At 37.5% G+C, this 17,703-nt stretch overlaps 1 protein-coding gene across 1 annotated transcript in view; it reads left to right on the top strand.

Moving 5' to 3' along the window:
* Nucleotides 1-17,703, top strand: part of Dhc98D (Dynein heavy chain at 89D) — a 322,849-nt gene that overhangs the window by 238,679 nt on the left and 66,467 nt on the right. Inside the window, exons 47-49 of the mRNA XM_067773518.1 lie at nt 2,271-3,731; nt 4,585-4,656; nt 13,761-14,027. Of these exons, the coding sequence (XP_067629619.1) occupies nt 2,271-3,731; nt 4,585-4,656; nt 13,761-14,027 (1,800 nt within the window). The remainder of the gene's footprint in view (nt 1-2,270; nt 3,732-4,584; nt 4,657-13,760; nt 14,028-17,703) is intronic.

The following is a 17,703-nucleotide window of genomic DNA, read 5'->3' as shown; positions in this document are numbered from 1 at the left end:
CTCTGTATTGCGATGCGAAAGAAAAAATACGCGAAATCGCAAAATCGGTACTCTGTATCTTGACACTCGCATGTATATTTTGACTTTCGCATTCACAATTTGCCCATTCGCAATTTTTCTCCCTTTTCGCATTGCTGGCACTCTGTAAAGCGAAAGCGAATGTCAAACAGCATTCATTTTCGCATTTTTCTTGCTACAAGTAATAGGCATTCGCATTGTTCAAATATGTAAGTATTAATTGATGATTTTATAAATTGATATCTTTATATTCATTTAAAAATATATAGGAAAACTCAAAAAACAAAACAAACACAAAAGCAACAATTTGTAATCCTAGTGGACTTAAAATACATAAATAAATAACAATTAAATCGAAACCACTTTTTTATAAAGCATTTCTATTTGAAATCATGTCATTTTTTATTTGTTCTCTGATACCACTAGCAATATTTCCCATTCTATGATTTTCCACGTTTTCTGTATTTATCACGTTCACTTCTTCCAGTTCAATTTCTGAACTGGGAGGATTTCTTCATTTAAATCAATCCTTTCTTCATTTAAATCGTTCCATAATGCTACAGAATCCTTTTTTTAATTTGTTCAACAAAAATTAATCGTTTTCCGAAATTGTAATCGCCTTGTTTCTTTTGTTCTCTTTCTTTGAGTTTGGTCAGTGATGCATACTCAAACAAAAAATTAGCGAAAAATAAAAAAGCGACATTGTTAGCGATGCGATAGCGCTACAGAGTTCCAATTACCTTTCGCATCGCAATCTATTTTCGCATCGCACTGCCTTTCGCATCGCAATACAGAGTAGGCCCCCAGCATATGCTGAGGCATGAGCAATCAGTTTGATTTAAGCACGCTATCAGTTGCTCAGTACAAGTGTTAGTAAGAAGTATTTTCAAAGTAGTCTAATAAAGACCATTTTGCATTATTGAATATTGGAATTATTTATTCAACAGTTTAGCGATACGAACGTTAGTAGGAGGTTGCAAATAAGAGGAACTTCAGTAAATTCCTTACAATATTTATATTAAATTTCCATTATTTCTTAAAACATGTACGAAATCGGATAAAGACCACGCCTGCTTAAAAAAAAAGATTTTTAAATGTGCCGTAGACGAATAAAATAGGATATATCTTTTACTAATTTTTACTTTTAAAGTATTGTCATGGATATTAGCATCACTAAGCCATACCATCACTGGGGCGATGCTAAGGCCATGCTAAGCGATATTTACGTCAATAATCAAATCATGTATACACATATATAAGGCCGCCGAGAGATGTCACACACAGATGCATTTACTTATACGCCTATGTGTGCGCGAGAGACTGTAAACTACAAACATTCACATCAATAATTCAATCATTATGTATCTACATAAACGAATAAATAATTGCGTCTACACATATGTACCATGTACGAATACGAGCAGCGGAGAGTCAATGCACTAACACATGCATATATCTGAGAAGTTTGCGAGCTACTGGACTAGTAGATTCTGGAAGCGCCTAAAAGATGTATAAAATTGTGCAATTTTAGTTATAGCTGAGAAGTTTGAGAGCTCATGGACAATGCTAGTAGATTCTAGAAAAATGCGAACGAGGAAACCAAAGAGTATAAAATGCCACAGATGTAGAGGCGCTGTAATTCAGTTTGATTTGAGTTGTCAAGCAGTTGCGATTAAGACGATATCTAGCAAGCAATAGCAGTATTATTTTGAATAGTAGAGTTTCATTGAGCTATCAATCAGTTTGGTTATTAAGCAAGCTATTCGTTGCACAGTTTGAGTTATTGTGAAGTACTTTAATAAAGGCCATTTTGCATTATTACAAATTGAAGTTATTTATTCAACAGTTTAGTGATTCGAACTTAGCAGAGGATTGCAAATAAGAGGATTTGCAGAAAATTCGTTACAGTATATTTATAGCACGAAAATGAGTTTAAACAAATTTTGAAAGATGAGCGTGGCACCTCTCCTATTTGGAAAAATTACTATTTTATGTTTGAAGAGCCATAACTGGAAGAAGAAATTTCCTTTCGTGAATAAACTCGGTACCCTTATTTCCTTTACAAAAGGATTGTTTTTAAATAAAATTGGGGAAATTGGTTAAGAACACGCACACTTTTGATTATACTTAGTGTCAACAGATTGTAGCTAACTAAACTGTACGATAGAAGCTCTCAGCCGAGTATTTAATGTGCAGTTACAACCGAACTTAGCCACCCTTACTAACTTATCTTTAATTTTGTCTCATTTTAGATCGCTTCCAACAAACTCATTAGCGGCCTGAGCTCTGAACGTAGTCGTTGGGCTGTAGATATGGAAAACTTTCGCATTCAGAAAATCAATATGATTGGTGAATGTTTGTTGTGCGCCTCTTTCTTAGCCTACACGGGCGCTTTCTCATGGGAATTTCGTACTGCTATGGTATTCGAAGATTGGCTTAAAGATATAAAAGATCGTCTAATACCAGTACCAACACCATTTCGTATTGATGATAGTCTAACTACAGATGTTGAAATATCTACTTGGACCTCAGAGGGCTTACCACCCGATGAACTATCCGTACAAAATGGCATTCTAACAGTGCGCTCATCGCGTTTCCCACTCTGCATCGATCCACAGCTACAAGCTTTACATTGGATAAAAAAACGTGAGGCGCGACAAAATCTAAAGACGCTCTCGTTCAGCGATTCCGACTTTTTGAAACAACTTGAAATGGCGCTAATGTATGGATATCCAGTACTTTTTGAAGATGTTGATGACTACATAGATCCAGTTATTGATAATGTGCTCAGTAAGGATGTACAAATTGTTAGTGGACGTAAATTTATTGTATTAGGTGATAAAGAAGTTGACTTTGATCCGAATTTCCGTTTATATTTAACTACAAAATTTGCTAATCCAAAATTTGATCCTGCCGTTTTTGCTAAAGCAATGGTTATTAATTACACCGTTACACAAGCTGGCTTGGAAGATCAGCTGCTAAGTGTTGTCGTACGTTCGGAACGTCCAGATTTGGAGCAACAACGTGAATTGCTTATAGCGCAAACAAGCGAAAATAAACAGTTATTGCAGCAGCTCGAAGATTCTTTGCTGCGCGAATTGGCTACTTCCACCGGTAATATGCTTGACAATGTCGAGTTGATCGAGACACTGGAAAATACTAAAACTAAAGCTGCTGCTGTTTCCGAACAACTGCAATTGTCGGCCGAAACGAGTAAAGATATTGAAAAGCTACGTAACGGTTATCGTCCTGTTGCTGTACGTGGCGCTGTGCTCTTCTTTGCTCTCTCTGATATGTCTACCGTGAATAGCATGTATCAGTATGCTTTAGCTGCTTACTTAGATGTGTTCGGATTTTCGTTGCGCAAGTCTGTGCCAGATACGGTGCTCGCTAAACGGTTGGGCAACATAATAAAGACTTTGACTGAAAATGTATACTACTATGGCTGTACAGGATTCTTTGAGCGTCACAAATTGCTTTTCTCATTCCAAATTGCTACCAAGCTCGCAAAGAGCGATGGCAGTTTAACGCAGCTTGAATTGGATTTCTTTATTAAGGGCGCTATAACATTGACGAAGAGCGAGCGTGCATGTCCGGTCAAGTGGATGACAGATAAAGGCTGGGAAGATCTCGTGAAACTATCCAACGATTTTCCGGAGCAATTTGGTACTTTACCCGATAGTTTGGGCCGTATATCGCAAGAATGGAAAGAGGTAGGTTTGGAAATCTTTTTTATTCATTCTCTTCATCTTTATAAACGTAAAGACATACACACGTCTTTCGATCCTTAACGAAACTTTTTAACTCCTGTGATGATAATCTTTGGTCGCGGTATGAGGGAATCCAGAATGTAAGTAAGTCTAAGCATAGGCGTAGTCTTTGGGAGTGGTCTGCTGTGTATATGACGAAATATCGAATAGAATGTAGGTTAAGTCGTAGTATGTAGCATTGGCACGTATATAAGGGAATACAGAATGAAAGCACAAGCGTAGTCACAACATTGTACAGTTGATATAGGTGAAAACATTCCCGCTCCGACTCAAAATCCCCTAAAAACTTCTACTACCACTTTCAATGCAGCTTCCACTCCCTCATTTAAGCATACTCCCTTTCCAATCATGTGGTAAACCAAACAGAATAGGTCAAGACCCTGGAAAACACACACATATATACGATAACTCTACTCAACTCTATAAAAGCAACGAACTCAAAGAATTTTTTTTAATATATGAATCTGGTATTCATATTTGATGTTCTAGCTTCAACTTCTTTAAGCCATTTTCATTTATAAAAACAGCTTTTCGGTAGATTATCTTAATATATATTTTATCTCACACGCCTACAAAAAATATTTAATTTCATATTTTTCTTTCTCAGAATATTCAATCAGTAGTTAACTTTAATCTTACATTACATTTCTAACCTAACTTTTTTCTCTTACTGTTTCCATTTATACACATTTACCTTCCGGAAATGGCATTCATATATGAAACTCTTCTCAATTTCCTTTGCAACTATCGTTTTCACATTTCATACATCTTTCAATACTTAATCTCGTATGCTCAGTGGTTTGACTTGGAGAATCCGGAAGAAGTAACATGTCCGGGCGAATACAACATCAAATGTAATGCATTTCATGTAAGTCTATTATGTAATCAAATGCATACATACATATAGAAGTACATGTGGCCATACATATTGAAAAAAAAAGATATTTTTATACTCAGCGTGCTTTGCGCACAGAGTATATTAACTTTGATTGGATAACGGTTGGTTGTACAGCTATAAAGGAAACGAGATAGATATAGACTTCCATATATCAAAATCATCAGTATCGAAAAAAAGTTTGACTGAGCCATGTCCGTCCGTCCGTCCATCTGTTTGTTAACACGATAACTTGAGTAAATTTTGAGGTATCTTGATGAAATTTGGTGTGTAGATTCATGGGCACTCATCTCAGATCACTATTTAAAATGAACGATATCGGACTATAACCACGCCCACTTTTTCGATATCGAAAATTTCGAAAAATAGAAAAAGTGCGATAATTCATTACCAAAGACAGATAAGGCGATGAAACTTGGTAAGTGGGTTGACCTTATTACGCAGAATAGAAAATTAGTAAAATTTTGGACAATGGGCGAGGCACCCCTCACTTTTAAAAGAAGGTAATTTAAAAGTTTTGCAAGCTGTAATTTGGCAGTAGTTGAAGATATCATGATGAAATTTGGTAGAAACGTTACTCCTATTACTATATGTGTGATACAAAAATTAGCAAAATCGGATGAAGAACAAGTCCACTTTAAAAAAAAATTTTTAAAGTCAAATTTTAACAAAAAATTTAATATCTTTACAGTATATAAGTAAATTGTGTTAAATTCAAATACAGTAATGATATGGTTGAACAAAATACAAAAATAAAAGAAAATTTCAAAATGGGCGTGGCTCCGCCCTTTTCACTTAATTAGTCTAGAATACTTTTAATGCCATAAGTCGAACAAAAATTTACCAATCCTTGTAAAATTTGGTAGGGTCTTAGATTCAAGGACGGTAACTGTTTTCTGTGAAAATGGGCGAAATCGGTTGAAGCCACGCCCAGTTTTTATACACAGTCGACCGTCTGTCCTTCCGCTCGGCCGTTAACACGATAACTTGAGTAAAAATCGATATATCTTTACTAAACTTAGTTCACGCACTAATCTGAACTCACTTTATGTAGGTATAAAAAATGGCCGAAATCCGACTATGACCACGCCCACTTTTTCGATATCGAAAATTACGAAAAATGAAAAAAATGCCATAATTCTATAACAAATACGAAAAAAGGGATGAAATATGGTAATTGGATTGGTTTATTGACCCAAAATATAACTTTAGAAAAACCTTTGTAAAATGGACACCTACCATATTAAGTAGAAGAAAATGAAAAAGTTCTGCAGGGCGAAATCAAAAACCTTTGGAATCTTGGCAGGAATACAGTTCGTGGTATTACATATATAAATAAATTAGCGGTACACGACAGATAATTTTCTGGGTCACCCTGGTCCACATTTTGGTCGATATCTCGAAAACGCCTTTACATATACAACTAAGGGCCACTCCTTTTTAAAAGCCCCATTAATAGCTTTAGGTTGATACCCATATCGTACAAACACATTCTAGAGTCACCTCTGGGCCACCTTTATGGCGATATCTCGAAAACGGGTCCACCTATAGAACTAAGGCCCATTCCCTTTTAAAATACTCACTAAAACCTTTCATTTGATACCCATATCGTACAAACGCATTCTAGAGTCACCCCTGGTCAACCGTTATGGCGATATCTCAAAAGGCATCCACCTATTGAACTAAGACCCACTCGCTTTTAAATAATCATTAATACCTTCTATTTAATGCCCATGTCATACAAAGACATTTCAGGGTTACCCTAGGTTCATTTTCCTACGTGGTGATTTTCCCTTATTTTGTCTCCAAAGCTCTCAGCTGAGTATGTAATGTCCGGCTACACCCGAGCTTAGCCTTCCTTACTTGTTTAACTTATTTTCGAAAACTGGTGTTGAGTTGCAATGGTGAAGCAATGGTCAATGTTTAATAGAAACATTTCAGATTATAACAAACTAAAAGGAAATCTGTTTAGTAATAAACCTATCACAGTGATTATTTAAAAAGGCACTGATCTGGTGTTGGATTTTCCATGGAATAGATACCATGCCACATACATGCATGGTGGTAGTAGTAATTGCTGTATAAGGGCATGACACCACGTGTGAGGTGTCTTTGGTTCTACAGTCGAAAATTCCAAAGTTTTCATGTAGCTTCTACCATAACTGAGAAATTTATCAACTGCCCTCCACTGCTTTCTGTGAAGGCGAGTTTTGATTCGACGACGTAGCCAAATACATCATATCCGCCGGATACAATGAGTTGACTTTTTTCTTAAGGCTTATGAGTGTTGTTTCACATCTGTTAGGATCTTAACCCTTCGCATTACAGAACCGTCTATCATAAGGTTTACTAGTCAGGTTTGAAGTGACTTCTCCAAATCTTTAAGTACCATAATAGCTATCAGATCAACGCGTTTTTATTCTTGGACTTTTTTAACCTGTAGAAGAATATTTGATCAGCAAACCTGAACCTCACATGAGCGCGCAACTGCTTCTCTAAACAGGTCCCAGTAAATTCTCTAGTAAAAACAAAGTATGTTTTGTGGTGAATAATAACAGGGGTAATTCGACATCCAGCGTTTTAGCTGAATTGCTGTGAAAAAGGTCTTGATTTCGGCGAACAGAATCGCATAATTGACAGTGTTGAAAGTTTGTATAGCTATACGGAACAACATGGGCTCAGGTGAGATATTTAATTAGGAACAAATGTGCTTTATATGTCTTCTTAATTGAATATATACAACTTAGAGGTTTTGCACGAATTGTGCTTGTTTTGATTATTCCAAAGGGGTGAGGATCGATCTCTTTGATTTGGTTCCCTGGTCTTGAAAACACATACTGGAAAAGGCTGCAGGCCTGTCAAAATGCTGCAATCAGAACTGCAACGGGATGTCTCCTTATGACCCCTGAGCATCACCTTCATAGTGAAGCCAGATGGCTCAACCGAAATGCTGAGCAGGCAGTTTTTGCTAAATTGTGACAAATGGGGAAACCTAGCCCCATCTCAAATAGGTTTAAGGGAACAACCCCATAAGCACTATGATAAGCTCCTGTACCTGCCAACACAGCCGTTTTATCCAGGCGAGCATAAGGAAGCCCTAGGTAAAACTCGCACAAAATCGGTAAACGCCTTTGCCGGGAAGCGCCCGGTTAACCCTGTTATCAATATACACTATCCTACTCTTGCAGAAGAACAAAGCACACTAACAATATAGACACAATTTTCCCTGTCTCAACTTCGTTCTGTATACTTTAAAGATTAAACTCTTACTTATCCAGAATCAACCCCGATATGCGTAATGTATGTATGTTCTGCATGCAATGTGCTCCCACATGACACCATACATCCTTTTAATTGTAATGTGGAACCTACGCCTCTAACACCAAACACCCTACAGTTCGCCCTGTAAACTACCAGTTTCCTAGGACTACCGTTAAAGGATTTTGATGACAAAGAGTGAGTGGTAGCAATCATTGAAGCACTAATTGCACAGCAACAACAATTTCATCTTCTGGTATGGAGCATCTTCTTTCATTCGCATAACATAACCTGCATAAAGAATCTTGGCGCATTTTAACTGATTTAAACTGACTTAACTATGTGATTATTCTTCTTAAAGCGATAAAGAGACTTCCCCAAAGTTTTGGAGGACTGTTATAGATGTGGGTGGTTTTTTGCCAGATAGTGATCCGATATTGAAAGGGCACTATTAAACTATTTCGGGAATGATATGATCACGTTCAACCTTCTAGAAAATCCCACTTTCCTTCCTCCGTGAGGAATTTGCATGGCCAAAGCCTCGCTTGCTAAATCTGTATACGAGACGATCCGTGTTTGTAACAGGATTTGTTTAGTGCTAGTGAGGTTTGCAATTGTGTTGGAGAAGCTACGTATTATACTGGCAAACTCTTGTAGGAGTTACGCTTCACAAACCCTTGAATCCCGCGGTACGACACCTCAAATGTAAGCTACAGCAACAAAAAAACAAATAACAAACATTTTTCAGGTTCGATTCGAGCTCAAGTCCAGAACAATAATTTTTATAATAATTATTGTTTTTATAATTTTTCTATAATTTATAAATTGTTAGAGCAGCGTTTCCAAAATGTACAAATGATGACGGCCTAGCAACCATCGAAATGGATGCAGCTCATGGTGGAATAACCAGGTGAAATAAGTCGTCAATTGTCTCGCTCTAAATTCTTCTTTGTTCTGTCATTCGGCTATCTGAAAAATTTTCACCAATGTTGTCCCCGAAAAAGGGTTGCTTTTTGCATTTTTCAGGAGTAAAATATGCCATTTTTGGTACTTTTTTCACAAACTATTAGGTGAATACCCATGGATCTTTGCTGGATTTAATTACAGAAATTCACCATTTAGGGTATCTTTGGTGTTGGCTACCATAAGTAAGGCCGTGCTAAACTAATACTTCCATATTTTTATACTCAGTTGAGCAGAGCTCACAGAGTATATTAACTTTGATTGTATAACGGCTGGTTGTACAGGTATAAAGGAATCGAGATAGATATAGACTTCCATATATCAAAATCATCAGTATCGAAAAAAAATTCGATTGAGCCATGTCAGTCCGCCCGTCCGTCCGTCCGTCTGTCCGTTAACACGATAACTTGAGTAAATTTTGAGGTATCTTGATGAAATTTGGTATGTAGGTTCCTGGGCACTCATCTCAGATCGCTATTTAAAATGAACGATATCGGACTATAACACCCGCCCACTTTTTCGATATCGAAAATTTCGAAAAATCGAAAAAGTGCGATAATTAATTACTAAATACGGATAAAGCGATGAAACTTGGTAGGTGAGTTTAGCTTATGACGCAGAATAGAAAATTAGTAAAATTTTGGGTAATGGGCGTGGCACCGCCCACTTTTAAAAGAAAGTAATTTAAAAGTTTTCCAAGCTGTAATTTGGCAGTCGTTGAAGATATCATAATGAAATTTGGCAGGAACGTTACTACTATTACTATATGTATCTCAATAAAAATTAGCAAAATCGGAGAACGACCACGCCCACTTTTAAACAATTTATTTTTTTTTTAAGTCAAATTTTAACAAAAAATCTTTACAGTATATAAGTAAATTATGTCAGCATTCAACTCCAGTAATGATATGGTGCAACAAAATACAAAAATGAAATAAAATTTCAAAATGGGCGTGGCTCCGCCCTTTTTCATTTCATTTGTCTACGATACTTTTAATGCCATAAGTCGAACAAAAATTACCAATCCTTGTGAAATTCGGTAGGGGCTTAGATTCTAGGACGATAACTGTTTTCTGTGAAAATGGGCGAAATGGGTTGAAGCCACGCTCAGTTTTTATACACAGTCAACCGTTTATTCTTCCGCTCGGCCGTTAACACGATAATTTGAACAAAAATTGATATAAAAATAAACAAAAAAAATTAATGTAAGGCGCGATAACCTCCGAAGAGATCTAAGGCCGAGCTTCTCTTCCAATTTGCGTCGTGCTCCTCTAATTTTCCCTACAAATTGGCCGGACGGGACCTACATGTGTTATGCCGACTCCGAACGGCTTCTGCAAGGCAGATGAGTTTTCACTGAGAGCTTTTCATGGCAGAAATACACCCGGAGCGCTTGCCAAACACTGCCGAGGGGCGACCCCGCTTAGAAAAATTTTCATTTAATTGAAAAACCTTATTTCTAAAACTTTGATGTTGTTTTACCCGGGGTGCGAACCCAGGGCATATCTTTACTAAACTCAGTTCATGTACTTCTCTGAACTCACTTTGTATTGGTATACAAAATGGCCGAAATCCGACTATGACCACGCCCACTTTTTCGATATCGAAAATTACGAAAAATTAAAAAAATGGCATAATTCTATACCAAATACGAAAAAGGGGATGAAGCATTCTGATTGGATTCGTTTATTGACGCAAAATATAACTTTAGAGAAAACTTTGTAAAATGGGTGTGACACCTACCATATTAAGTAGAAGGAAATGAAAAATTTCTGCATGGCGAAATCAAAAACCCTTGGAATCTTAGCAGGAACACTGTTTCGTAGTATTACATATATAAATAAGTTAGCGGTACACGACAGATAATTTTCTGGGTCACCCTGGTCCACATATTGGTCGATATATCGAAAACGCCTTCACATATACAACTACCTCCACTCGCTTTTAAAACCTTTTATTCCTTTAATTTGGTACCCATATCGTACAAACACATTCTAGACTCACCCCTGGTCCACCTATAGAACTAAGGCTCACTCTCTTTTAAAATACTCATTAGCACCTTTCGTTTGATACCCATATTGTACAAACACATTCTAAAGTCACCCCTGGGCCACCTTTATAACGATATCTCGAAAAGGCGTCCTCCAATAGAACTAAGGCCCCTCCCTTTTATGATACTCATAAACACCTTTCATTTGATACCCATATCGTACAAACAATCTAGAGTCACCCCTGGTCCACCTTTATGGCGATATCCCGAAAAGACGTCCACACATAGAACTAAGGCCCACACCCTTTTAAAATACTCATTAACACCTTTCGTTTGATACCCATATTGTACAAACACATTCTAAAGTCACCCCTGGGCCACCTTTATGGCGATATCTCGAAAAGGCGTCCACCTATAGAACTAAGGCCACCGCCCTTTTAAAATAGTCATTATACATCATCATACTCTCGGCTAAACAGTGGTATTCTAAATATACAAAAAAAAATTTAACTCACTTTTACTGTTTGGCCCTAAAAATCAGAACACTAAATTGAGAGGATGTTACACTTAAGGTTTGTAATTTAGAATATATGAATCCAGCTCGTTTCGGATCGGCATCTTATCGTTTTAGGCCGAATGCCACTGGGCTGGTCTATCTCCTGATATATTTTGGTAATAATAACTTAGTAACATTCGTAATACATCATGAATTCAACTGTCAAGAACTTTAGAGGGATCTTCTGATTAAGTTTGGTTTTTTATGTATTAGAAGAGCACATGTTTTAGTCTCTACTCTCATCGACAAATCAGTAAAGCAGATGAATATGTCAATGAATTTTAAGGGACGGAAACACATTTAAGACTGTCACGATCACTTCCAAGTGTGACTGTAAAATTTTTCATCGAACCCGAGATCCATTAGGTTTTGCCAAAGGCATAATACATGTTTCTTTTATGACCGGCTTTTCAATGAAAGTTTCAACTGCAGTTGAAATTGAGCTCAGTTAAAATGGCCAAATTGAATGTTTTATTTTATCCTAAAAGTAATGTTAACTCACATTAGTGCTTTGTGTTCAATTTTGCATTGGCGTTAGGTGGCACTGATATAATATTGGCCGATCCCGTGATTTTTGAGGAACAATTTTATCTGTGACAACAGGAATCAGTTTTATATTTTTCCCTGTGGATTGTGTTGCGAATAATAAACTCTGCGTAATTATTTGGGAGATCTACTGTTATTCAGTCGCAGCTTAAGTAACTTTCTCATTGCATTGGTTCATAACATAGAAGCGATTTGTTCCTGTGACGAGAGCTATGTTTGAGTCTGTGATTGGTAACGGGAAATAATGCTGTCACATTCAATCAGTCACGAATATCCCTTGTAAGCTGTCGCTGAAATGTACTGTGATATTTCAGTAGCTGTGAAAAAATCGCAGGTACACGGATATTTGCCAACTCTACACTGGTATGCTGAAAAAACCAATTTAGGTAATGGCTTTCGTAGCAAGGTATTTATTTTTCTACTCCTATTTTTTCAAAGAGGGTAAAAATTTTACCCTCTTCTGACCGCCGAAAATACATCACTACCGTTTCAGATAGCGTACATCTTCTGTCTTTTTTTATTTACTTCACCTGGTGATTCCACCATGGATGCAGCTATGGCAGGTGTCTTAAAAATGTTCTTTCTTCTATTCCACAAATTTAAAAAAAAATTTCTATTATAGAAAAATAAAAATCATAAAAATTATTGTTCTGTCATTGAACGTGAATCAAACCTGGAATCGTTTGTCAGTATGCGGTTAAAACAAAAACTCCACGGTGGCCGCCTAGTTCTGCTCTGTTAACTAACAATTATAAATGTCACCTTAAAAATGCCAATGAAGACTGTTGAAATATAACAGTAGACAGTATGACAGAAATTTCTCTTTCAACAGAAAAATCAGTTAGATAGGTTGACAGTCTGTCATTTTTACAGAATATTGTTGGCTTCTTTGTCCTTTTGACGAAAAACTCCGTTGAGTTGACCATAATGCGATCAATTTCACTGTTGTAACTGTTAATTCAAAAACAACATTTGTTGTAGTTGATTTGATGATTTTACTAGCTTCATTCCTTTTGGTGCACATTAAAACAGTTATGGTCGTCGAATAAGTTACACTAGTCGCTTGTTCGCTGTGCGACGGAGTGGGTGCCGCTCTCTTTTTCTGCATCAATACTTTTTTAGCTGAAACATCATCTTTCAAGCGCACAAAATGGCCTAACCAGCAAAGCTGCTGCGTTTAAACGCGCTGGTCTATGTTGATGTCCACGTAAAGCTGGTACAGCGCATTAATAAACCTTTTTCGTTACTCGGCGTCGCCAACGTGTAGAGTTCTTTAACTTTTCAATTGCCTACTTAGTCCAAAGTGGCATTTATTGGCAAGAGCGATTCTGCGCTGGATTTGAAATCCTGATGTTGGTATTTGTGCTAATGATGTTTCCCAAATAAAAGAAGTCCTTAACTATTTCGAAATTATGGCTACCAACAGTGGCGCAAATCCGCTTACTCTTTGCTTGCTAAGAGTAAATACTTCGTTTTGCCCTCGTTCGCCATTAAGCACATATTTCCACTCCTTTTTACAGTTAGGAGTAAGCAGAACCTACGCCGCCTGTGTTCAGGCCGGTGATATGAATGTCGTCAGCATATGCCAGTACTTGCATTGTTTGATTTACTTTGAGCTATTTTTATAATTCTTTGAATTTCTCAAATTTATATATACAAATTTTTCTCAATTCCCTTCTTTTTATTTTCTTTCCAACAACGTACATCTATCCATACGATTTGTTGCCAACTTCCGCTTGCTTACTTGCCGGTCGGTCATCAAAGAAATTAATGTTCCTGCGTTGCTTCCGCGTCGATCGAATATTTCGTGCAATAAATGAATACATCGTGGATACCATGGATGAGTTTTATATAACACCACCAGTGATTAGTTTTGCCAACATCTACGAGCAGACCAACTGTAATATGCCAGTTTGTTTTATTCTTAGCGCCGGCTCTGATCCTACGAATGATTTAATGAAATTGGCAGATCAAGTGGGCATTGGTATGGGCAATTTTTGTCACATCTCATTGGGACAAGGACAAGAGAAGGTGAGTAAATATGTATGAAAGAATGTGTTCTGTTGTATTGTTTTTCTGTGCGAACCATTGTTATTGTAGTTATTTACGAGCATATCCTGGCAACGAAGTACACAATGACAATGAAGAAATTACTTTACGCTTTGGTAGTGTGGGCGTTGTTTGCTTGTTTGTATTTGTTACCTGTTCTTGCTTTTTATTGTCACATCTTATTGTTGTATGCTCAACAATGAATCTCAATCTTGTGTCCATTTTTAGGTGTGTACTTTAAGCAACAATAATAGAGAAGCATGTCACTTAGCTGTACAAATACTTACTATATAGATTAGATTGGTTTCAATTTCCATACATTTTGCTAAAGTTTTTCAGATCTTCCCTCCGGCAGCACGATATGGAAGTAGGATGAAGTGGAGCATATAAGATGGAAAAAGATTATTTTGTTCAAAAATTGAGATCGCTACACCGAGCACCGCTATTTTGGAAAATATTTTTTGATGGACTTAGTTCCGTATATGGCTAGGTTAGGTAGGGTTGAACTGTCCGGTCAATAGAGCCTTCACATAAACTGAATGTGTGCATAGTGTTACAGCAATTTATTTGACGACTAGATTGAATTAGGTACCAGAACTTGTGTTATAGAATAACTCCGTCCTCCTGGCAAATAAGTTTTCTAGAACCTTCCTTAATTGCTGCCTCAAAATCTGGCAACTCTGCCACCCCTAGTAGCTGGAGACTTGACATCGCGAGCGCAGGACACGAACATAAAACTAGATCAACCGTTTCTTCCTGCAGCTCCCACATCTGTTGCTACCGATGAGGCCTTTTTTTATAAGCATTGATCTTATTTTCATAGTCTGTTGCCGGAGGGAGTATCTTGAAAACTTCAGAAAAATACTCATCTAATATAAGTATATGTAGGTAATCGCGGGTATGTACGTACATATGTGGTATGCGTATTGAGTGGCATGACAAAAAGAATAATAATAATAATAGATCTAATATTTTTGTAGGTGGTGAACAGTTTGAAGAATTGAAGCGGAAAATTTCGTTGGTATCAAACGTAATAAAATTTTGCCAAATTAGCACTTCAGTGAGAATTATTGTCTGCTGCATACGTTGCTTACAAACACACACATAGAAATTGACGTCATACTTATGTTTAATGAAATATAAAACTTTGGCAGCGTTTTCTATGCTATAGTAACTAATTGAAGCTTCACAACCTTTGTTTCTTTAACATGAAATAATATTGTAACGAATTTTGGGGAAATTCCGCTTATTTGAAACCTTCTGCAAACGTTCGAATCGCTAAACTGTTGAATATTCAGTATTGCAAACTGGTCTTTATTTAGATTACTTTAGGAGTTATACTTCACAACGAATATCGTTTTTAGCTCAAAGCTGAATTAGTTATAACTCAGCTTGCGCTGCTTTTATAATCTCCGTTTCTTCGCTCACCCATTTCTCTTAAGATCTAGTAATTTCGCGAACAGTTGTACCTCATGCTTGGTAATTGAGCTATATGCGTGTGAGTAACTACTTCGGCTGATGACTACATGTGCGTGTGAGATGAGACATCTCACTTCTCGTCGCCTTCCATGTTTTTATGCGTGTAAATGATGATTGAAGGGTTCATTTACACAAGTGTGTTTTTTGTTGTTGCGTGATTATTTACTAACAACTTAGTGATGTCAACATTCGCCGCAATATCTTTAATGTTACATACATTGTCCGGGAATGCATTCTTTACCTTTGATTACAAATATGTGTACATTTGAAAATTCACAGCTGAAAAGTCTACTACCTAGTATCGTTTCCAAAATCGTCTTTAAGTCGGAAAAGGCCTAGCAATTCACAAATATCGGCTTAAGACTCTGTTCTTCATTCTTAAAGATATCATTTCCAAACTCTTAGATTTTAGAATACTCAGCGCGGCCACTCCGTCTAACTAAGCTTCAGGGCTCACAGAAGTTTGTACAGAAGTTTGCAACATCTATTCACCAAGGGTAAAGGCTCGCTACGGCCTGTTACGTAGGAACTTCTTCCTGTTAATTGTAATTCGTCATTGACTTGAATGAGCATTTCCTATCTGAAATCAAATATTTTAAGGACAATGATGTAAGGTCATGTACTTTTTTCGTTACGTGGAAAAACGACATGTTTTCTGCAATAACCGGGTTGTTCAGCCACGGTGTTACACTCTGTAGCAGAGAGCCCCTACGTGCGTGGACCTACTTCTCCTCTTGATTTCCTAAACCCTTAAACCTAACCTATCCCGGCCCGTGCATTTTCCACACCTGGAACCGCGTTTTGCATTACTTCCGGTATGGAAATGCGCTACGTGAGCTCGTTGGATACTCTTACGTTATTCGAAAAACTTAAATTTAAAGGCCGGAAAGTATAGTTAACCGGCTGTAAACGAAATGATGTATGAAAACAACTTCGTCTCTTTTGCAAACGCAACCACTTTCCAGGATTCAGACCTCGCGATCACAAGACACAACCACAACGTACTTATCCCTTCTTTACTACAACCCACACTTCCCCGATCTGCTGTAGTTGACTAAGCTAAGTTTACAGGTATGTACAATCTGAAGGTAGTGTCCTTTTAGTGCGCTCATCATGAAAAATGCCACATGCATAACGGATGAGGTAGCTGAAAGTAGACATCACAATTAGATTGGGAGAGATAGAAAGAAACATGAATTGCACATGATCGATCAAGCAGGAAAGGTATGGACCCAAGCGCGAAGCTGTAAAGCATCAAAGATCGCGTGCTGGTCTTTAGACCATAGGGATTAAAGGCCCATGATGGGTATGCTCCTCGTCAGTAGTAGCAGATTTAGGAAGTGCTGGCTTCACGAGGAAACAATGGAGCATGTTCTGTGCTCGTGTCCTGCGCTCGCCAGCTATGCGAAGTGACACAGCTATCTGATCTAGGAGCAGCGACAAGCATAGGTCCTGGGAAGCTTCTAGATCCCAATTTTAATAGAGGTTTTCAATTTTGTCGCTAAGCAAACTTCTGATTACGCTATGGACACAATCAATCTATGTGAAGTCATATTGGACCGACTAACTCAACCTAACCACTTGTATATCATTACCCTTAAACCTTCTCTCTACAACAACGCCTTTCTAGCTTGATCGATAACGTACATCTTCCGTCTCCTTTTGATTTCTCTTAAGGGAATGGGGACATCTACCGTAGATTCATCGAGTGCTGCACTTTCCTTTTGTCTGTTTAATGCTTGTTCGTACTGCGGGGAACTTCTTGCGCTATGGGAGATAACTGCCTTAGTGTCTACGTGATTGGGATTTTAATATTTCACACAATATTATTGCAATTTAGTAATGCAATGGCTATTCATGGAGGTGTCCATTGTGAACAGTCTAAAATTTTTTGGAAGGTTATTGTGCCTTGTATTAATTTATTTATTGTTTGTGAACAGAACTCTATGAGGAAGAGAGAATCCATATACTGACCTTGACTCAAAGGTCTGGTTCACGAGTTTATCGAAATTTGATGACGAAAGACAGGAGCTGGCATCTATAGGTCACAAACTTTAAGCAGCAGGAAGCCATACAGTAGAAGTTTGCGACCGATAATGTCTACGAAGGGGGTTGTCCTCACGAAGTATCCACGCATCCTTGTGTACCTTGCAGTCTTACGCAATTACTTCTAAACTAG

This window comes from Eurosta solidaginis, chromosome 1 (genome assembly GCF_040869045.1).
Source record: "Eurosta solidaginis isolate ZX-2024a chromosome 1, ASM4086904v1, whole genome shotgun sequence".
Lineage (NCBI taxonomy): Eukaryota > Metazoa > Arthropoda > Insecta > Diptera > Tephritidae > Eurosta > Eurosta solidaginis.
Note: the sequence above shows the minus strand (reverse complement) of the source record. Positions and strands in the feature narration are given on the sequence as shown.